Here is an 8,193-nt window from a genome sequence, read left to right as displayed (position 1 = left end):
TAATATTTCCATTATTTATTCGTATCTTTCGTGGTAACTGTTTCCATCTAATCGCCCGTATCTTTGGCACAACATTTGGCGATTACCGTACAATACTGTTTTTAATTTAACACTTAAATGCATTCCGATTAATAAAAAGCAATGGATGTAAACAATTTCAAAGACCACATCATCGCTTCGATGAATCTGCGATATATTTCTGGGTTAAACTCCATTAAGGAAACTGAATTCACTGCATCAAGCACATGCAATCGTTTGCATCCATTTTATGATATAATTGACCACAAAACACTCATGTCCGATATTTAGCCCCGTCTTTAAATAAATTGAATAAAATGACGAACAAAAAATCTGCCGAACATTTCATTCCACACAAACGGTAATGATCACTAAATCTGTATGTTTGTTCATGTAGCGAGAACATAGGCCACGTTGTTGGTAATTATTATTTTCAATACAAGTTAAGTAAATATATATAGATTATAATTGAAAAGGTGATTTTATACATCGAATGAAACATTTTGTTATAAAACTTTAAATTGATTAATTTATTGACGGAGCTAAATATAAATAAGACGTCCCTTTAACAGATACAAAATCGAATGTACAATAAAAATTATAAAAACATTTAAAGGGCAATATTATTTAACAAACACAAGTATTTTGACGGTGAATCAGAGTTATTAAAAATTCAAAAAAATCTATTGTCCTAGTGTCAATTAAATTTCTTGTTTTGGAATAAATTCAAGATGTATAATTAGAAGGGCCTTACATCGTTACTAACATACATACACACTTGACGACAACCTCCAACGAGCAGACGACACGTGCTTCCTCCCACTTCCGGTGAAGGTTCAACATTCGATCCGTGCAAATAACCTAGTCCCTTCGTAATTTCAACTAAATACTAAACCTCCTGGAATTTCTTCAATACATGCCAAGTAACAAAAACTAATACAATCAAACAAGACAATAGATTCAATAAGATTTTTATTATTTTTTACAAATTTCAGTCGTTATCGGAAACGTACTTACTACTTTGAACACTTTAAATTATGTTAAATTTTTAGATAAAAGGAACTTACTTTACCAGTAAATTATATCTATATATGCTGATTACATTGCATTACGAGTACATCTATACATTACTGTTCAATTATTTCGCTAGTTAACGTAAAATGTCTTTTGGCGCGCAAAAGGTAAGTACGTCAGTTGAGTCCCACATCAAAGTCCAATGGTGGGTATTCTATGCCATTTTTTCGAACCAGATTATAATTTATCACTAAGCCTACGATACTTAATAATTTCTTTAGTTATTGCTTTAATTTCACTTTCTTGGTCTGTCAAATCCTTGCAAGTGAGATATTGTGTAAAACTTTAACGATGTGCCATCTGTGTGCTAAATCTCGTACATTAGCTAGAGTAGAAAAAAACGAAGCTTTCCGACAAACAGCAACTTGCTAGGAGCAGCGATACTACAAGTAAAAATACTTCTAAAAGTTGAACACTAGATATTCTAACGGGATAGCCGTCACTGTTGACATCAATAAGGCTTTCGATAGGATTCATCCTGAGATCACATTCTTAAACATTAAGTACAATCTATTATTGCATATTAGAATTCCACTTCAACGACCACGAACACCACCGTAACAAGTCTTTTACATAACATGCACTCCGTGTAATATCAAACAGTTCATCTCAGCCGTATTACGGCGAGGCAGATGACTTGGCCCGTTTTTAATTTATCATACATACGAACAAAGGAAACGTCCCCTTTGAGTGTGCAGACATTTTTGAGTTCCAGCGCTTTCAGACGGGCGGGTCCATGTCGCGCTGCAACGACGTCAGTCACGTGTGGAAGACCCACCCTGGGATCGGAGGTCACGCGTCCGGGACACCGTGGATATGGTGCTGGTAGTTGTGGTTCAACTTGTTAGCGAATTCGTGCATTATGTCTCGGAATATGACCGAATCGAGATTTTCTCCGAGTATATACAAGAGGTACCAATCGCCCATTTTGCTTCTTCTGACGATGGTGTCGACATTGTCTCGTCTGACGAGCCGGAAGCGCATTCTCATCATGTACACGCGCATTCGCGGTGAGAAGATGATGACCACACGGTAGACGAGAGTGATGAAGGTCAGGAAACCGAGGATGACGAACCAGAACCAGAGGAAGACATAGATCTTCTCGTTGACCACGTTGAGGGGGAGGATGCAGAGTGCATCGTGACGCTCCACTTCACCGGACGAACCGAATTTATTGAATAACGTACATTTGACCATTCTGTAACAAAATTTCAGTAAATAATTTTGCAGCAAAATATACAATAAAATGTGATCTTATTATATGAACTTTTACCTCGGAAAAATATATATCATGGGGTCTATTCGGTCTTCTTGATCAGACTCCATGTAAGCGATGACGTCCAGTCCAAAAGTCATGAACTCGCCGTCGAAGAAGCGGTTCATGAGGAACATTTGCCCTGGGCAGAGAAAACGTTTCTTTATAATTATTCTTTGTATGCTGTGATCTAATGAACTGTCGCTTTGAAACAAAAGCAAACGTAAAATATATAAAACGTAAATAATTCAATTCTAGAGCCAGTTTATTATTCCGTCCGTATATCGTTGTTGCTGATCGCGTTTCCAATAACAAAAACAGCTCCCTTCAGCGTAGCTGAAATTTGCTGCCTGTGCTGTCCCTAGACGATTGTGGCCACGAAACCACGTCCTTCACAATATATTTCGTATATTCATACAGGCACATTATGCTTTAATTTATTGATAAAAAAAATAAACTAAGGTAGGATTTGTTGGCAAGAAAATATTAAGTATTTTAAATTATCAATTTCACTTCGAAATTAAATGAAAATTACAGGTTTAGAAGCAAAATGGATTGCAATCAAAATATATACTTATTTTCATCAATATAAGTTTTTTATTTGTTTTAATATGTAAATATGATATAATATATTAATATAGTAAGTACCGTCTACTTTGACAAATAATTTTCGCCGTCTATCTTAAAAAAATGTCGCTTGTTTAATGTCTTTATGTTTACACAAAGTAAAATATCAGGTCGCCATGTGTCGCGCGCGTCGCTCTGAATCGCCAAACGTTGATCCGTGGCACATATTGGATTACATTACAAATACAGTTTTACTCTAACCTGCCTTCACTGGGACTCTTACCTGAATCTTTCTATGGTTAAAGATGCACATAATACATATAACTCACCTATAACGTTGATAAGAGCAAGCCCCTCGCAGAGGTAGTATCTGTAGGCCCACCAGTTGTGATACCTCAGATTTTCCCACAGGTAGTCTAGGATGAGCTTCTTCTTGGTTTTCTTCTCGATCTCTGTGCACACACCGACATCCAGATCCATCATCAGTGCCCGGATCTTTCCCCCCTCCCAGGATTTCCACAGCCAGCGCGGTGCGTAGAACAGCATCGCCTGAAACAGATGCGATCATCTCAGAATTGATATATGGAAGCAATAATCATAAATGTGACTACAATCTAAAAATATAAACAGGCGTTCAGAGCCGCGGAGCGAGCTCGCTGTCGGTAACGTGAAATAAATATTACTGCACTTTTGATTTTGAATGCATTACGAATAAATCCCTCCGGTCGATAAAACTGTATCACTTCCAATGATAGGTTGCTTTAAGCCTTCAAGTACGTTTATCAATACTTATCTTTATAACTCTAAACATAAAGTCGTATTTTCCTTAGAAATGTATATCAATAAAAGTATTTTCTAGACAGCGTCATAAAGCCTTTATGGATATGAAGCAGTGCTCTCATCGCTTACAGTTACCGTTGTTCATTTGAATATTGCTTTATCGACGGATTTATAAGGTACACACTAACGATGTTTATTAGAACATGTAAAACTCAGTATGTATTATAATCAGTTTCGAGAGAATTACCTTAAAGCAAGAGTAAAAGGGTTTATGGAATTTCTAAGAACTGTCTATGATGGTGAGTAAATTTGTGGTATTGCCTCCAAAAAAAAAAAGGTATTTAAGGTTATGAATGAACTATTCAGATTAGAGCTTTCAAATGGAAATGAAGGTTACGTGCAGGGTTGTGATAAAAGCATAAAGTTTAACGTCATCCCAACCAGTTGCGTACAAAGTAACGGTTTGCAGTAGCAGCCTTCACTCCGTGCAACAAGTGATCGATTCACGCTCCACCGCGCCACGCAACTGGCTGGAAAGATAACAACTTCTACGTCCCTCGCTGGGATTTCATAATCTGAATACTTTTGGCCGACGTTCATAAACGCTATGTGAATGTCGAACTAACAAAGTATTGTCAGATACATGGATGTTCTGTCATAAAACTTTTACGATTTTTGTAGACATCTCAATTTTAGGTTTGGTTCGAAGTTCCCGTCTCTATTTTGCTGCTTTTAACTTTATTGATTTCTAATGATTTTAATACGGACGTAAACAAATATCGGATAAATCACCTTCATTATTATGTACTCTTGAAAAAAATATGTCAATTAAAAATGCATATCAGAAAGGAAGGAGTACAAGTATAAGTAACCTTTTGAGAAAAGATAACTATTACGAAGTACCGTCGCATGCTCTGCAAAATTCACAGGGATAATTTTTTTTAATGTATTTAATTTAAATGTGCCTGCAAATATGCGGGTAAATTAAATTCCTCATTAATCGCAGGTATAGTGTAGTAGTGAGTGTATTGTTCGACGAGGGCTACTGTTTTTGAAGTGCACAAAGTCTTAACGTTTCTTTTCGTAGCTTTATTGCCTGGAACGTTTGATCCATAACTGTATTGCTTGTAAATCTCGCTTCAGACAAGTTAATTAAAGTTGGCCGGAATTGATTTCAGTGCCGAGTGGTTTCTGGCTCGTGCTAATCCGTCTAGAAGTCATCTAAATTTGTTTTATTCGATGTAACTGCGTGCTGTTTCATGGTCACCGTACATTGTAAGTCGATCGGTCGATATCGCCTCAATAAGTAATAACCATTTATTAAGTGCAGATTTACGAGAGCTGGCAACATTTGGCGGATCGAAAATATGGCGTACAGTCATTACGTTTTATGAATAGCTTTGGCTTCCTCTCTTTTTTCGTAAATTAATATCGTCACCTTGAAGGATGCGAGTGAATAATGTGCAAAATAAGGGTGAATGAAAATATGAGAAAAGATTTTTTAACTAATTTATGAGAATAGCAACAAAGTTTATATCTATAGTCCTATTATTCGTTTCTCTCATGATCGCTCTCTCAATTAGTGATTAAGTTTAACAAAACGCAAGTCCCCATTGATATTTTAATAAAATATTTTTTATTTACTTCTATATATAAAGTAATATCTTCAAATCTACTGTTTTTCAGTATTTTATAATGTTCTTATGATTTAATAAACAATTTGAAATGTCTTATTTATGAAATACTACAAGTTTGTATGTCAAATATTCATTGTATTAAGACTTTAAAAGCCTAACTATCCATATACTTTAAAATTTAATCTGATCTGATATATACATATATCTGAGGCTCCACTATACATAGTTCTCAGTTACTTTATATTTATTTAAAATCTTAACAGATCGAATATTCCCTTTACATTCAATATTGTTGGTTGCTTGATTATGAAGAATATATTTCCAAGACAGGAGACTTTTAAGTCATACTTGTTTAAACAATACTCACATGTCAGTATATTTTATTTTTCCAATCACTTGTACTATAATTAAGACGCGAATAAAAAAAAAATGGTTCCTTTTTTTTTGTTTCATTAATACTTTAACTAATAGGAATATTTTATTTTACGTTACTTTAACAAACTCAACCGATAATAATTAATAATAGTCGTGACATTGTTTCAATGGACACTGTATTCACGGTGCGCAATTTTATTTTTGATATACGTCTCGTTTAGTTTCGAAACTTTTGTGTTTTTATGTTTGATATTGAATCGAATTCAGACTAAAATGTAACTTCATATAAAACACTTGTATAAATCGGGCGTATTTGCTTACATTTTTGAATATCGGATCGTTCTGTGTATATATTTTTAAAGCTAACAATGTACACAGGCGGATGTGTCCACGTCACGGCTTGGCGCAACTTATCGTTGAAATACGCGTGCCACCGCTTCCGACTCCTAGAATTATTGTTTCGATATTTGTAAAGCATTCAAATTTATATATATACTGATATTTATATAGTAATTCTATTTTATATTATCGAACTGTCAACGCGAGTACGTGTATGCATGTGGCGGGAATTTTTATGATATCAACCAGCTTTATGTTGGAGATATAAATAAAAGTTATGTTATTTTTCAAATCTCATAAAAATCTGTATTCTAGATATCGATTTATCATATACAGTCTGTGTATATACGTTAAAGAAAAAAATAATAATTGTGATACTCAAGAAACGCTTACAATTTTGTGACGATAATGAATGCTGAATGTGACGAAATAACTTGTCAATATTATAAGTTAAAGCGTGCGATAATAATTCCATTAATATAATCTGATGGGCCGCAGCTAGTTCTTAATCATTTCGGCTATCACCCCGTCCAGCACTCGTGCCAGGACTTCCGACTGGTCGAGTTATGACTGCGACGATTCATCGCAACATCGCCGCATGTATTATTCAAACTTTCTGTTTATTTCTTATACATAACTTTAAGTATATTTAAATACAAAGTCTCCTTGAACTAATTAATTTCTTTTCAGTTTCCTTATTTCGTACGCAAACTGTCGTAGAAAAACCGAATAACAAAATATAAAGAATGTTAGTGAAATATTCCGTACATATTTTTAATCCCCTAGTAACTTGAGACTATAAAAAATAGGTAACAGGATTTAAAAAACGCTTGTCGTGACGCACGACGTCCTTGAGGCGAGGCAACTTCATCACGTTCGCTACGAGTGGCCTGAGCTCAGTGGAATGTCCCACAATACATTAGTGCATCAGTTTAACACACAGAAACATATAGAGCAAGCGAATTCATATTAACTAAAAGAATAAATACTACCAACAGTGTGTCTCATCGAGAGTTCGAAACGTATCGCATTTACTATATCCGTGTAGTTTCCCACGGTTGCTGGCAAAATTATTTACCACTTAATTAGCGGCGAGCGACTTGGGAGTCGATATTTCACCGGCATACAGTTCGAGGCTGTAAATATACTTGACAACAATGTAGCACGGCTTATTGATAGTTACGTGTCTGTTATGGCTTTGTGAATGCATTTGAGATTTACGAATTTCAGTACAAGACGCTTAATATAGATTAACAACACATTTAAACGCGTCGGCGATTATGGCGGCATAACGTACATCGGATAACATTATATTATGATTCGATTAAATTAAAATTATTTGCTCCGAACTTCGAAGCATTGTTTTGCCGGAGACCTACGGTTTACTACTGTTATCGAAAAAAATCCTAAATCTAGGTACGTGAGCTGTAACACATTTGATTTTCTAGGGAGCGTAGTAGAAGCTAAATCTTATTTTGGGTCGAGATTAACTGGTGTCAGAACTTCTCACAGAATCAGAATATAATTCAGAAATCTTAGAATAAACAGAAATAGCCCGAGCCAATGCAAACCATCTGCGAGATAGCGCTGGATGATCGATAGTTGAATAGCGCTCATGGAAGTGGAACAGATCGCATATAGCTTCTGGAGATAATGTTTAGAAAATAACAGCAATGGCGGGACTGGTCATACATCGTTTAAAAATACACTGTGCTTTACTAAATTCCACCAAAGGGACGAAATTTCACATTCATTAACATATTTTTAATGCTTTTTTAGTTTTAAGGTGGAAATTTATTGAAGTTTAAAATTCAACAAATATATATTCTACTGCTTTATAAGCAATACTAAAACACGTACTAAAATAAATATAAAAATATATTTATTTAAACATTTTCATAAAATTTATTGTTATCTTACTTAATTGTCTAATATTCGGTCGTTGAAAGCTGTTCCGAAATCCCAAAGCGCTATAAAGTAAGATTGATGTTCCTGAGCCCGTGTAGTCGTTGTTCATAGCATAGATTTTTCTTATAATTCATACTTTTTATGCCGAAGTCAATGACTGAAAGCATGCGTTCATCTATTTCGATATTAAACCTTTTTGGTATAAAATGATTATATACAGCTAAAGGGGTCAGTGTTGTA

The 8,193-nt window shown here is 35.0% G+C and overlaps 1 protein-coding gene across 3 annotated transcripts in view; it reads right to left on the bottom strand.

The window, feature by feature from the left end:
* The window catches only part of LOC116765363 (innexin shaking-B), a 29,834-nt gene continuing 21,641 nt past the window's right edge, over nucleotides 1-8,193 (bottom strand). For all 3 annotated transcript variants that reach the window (XM_032654836.2, XM_032654828.2, XM_061527096.1), the window contains 3 exons: nucleotides 3,244-3,463; nucleotides 2,366-2,489; nucleotides 1-2,290 (listed from right to left, as the gene is read on the bottom strand). In XM_032654836.2, coding sequence (XP_032510727.1) covers nucleotides 1,885-2,290; nucleotides 2,366-2,489; nucleotides 3,244-3,463 — 750 coding nt within the window. In that variant the 3' untranslated portion in view covers nucleotides 1-1,884. The remainder of the gene's footprint in view (nucleotides 2,291-2,365; nucleotides 2,490-3,243; nucleotides 3,464-8,193) is intronic.

This window comes from Danaus plexippus (assembly GCF_018135715.1).
Source record: "Danaus plexippus chromosome 3 unlocalized genomic scaffold, MEX_DaPlex mxdp_34, whole genome shotgun sequence".
Lineage (NCBI taxonomy): Eukaryota > Metazoa > Arthropoda > Insecta > Lepidoptera > Nymphalidae > Danaus > Danaus plexippus.
This window is presented reverse-complemented; position numbering and strand designations above follow the sequence as displayed.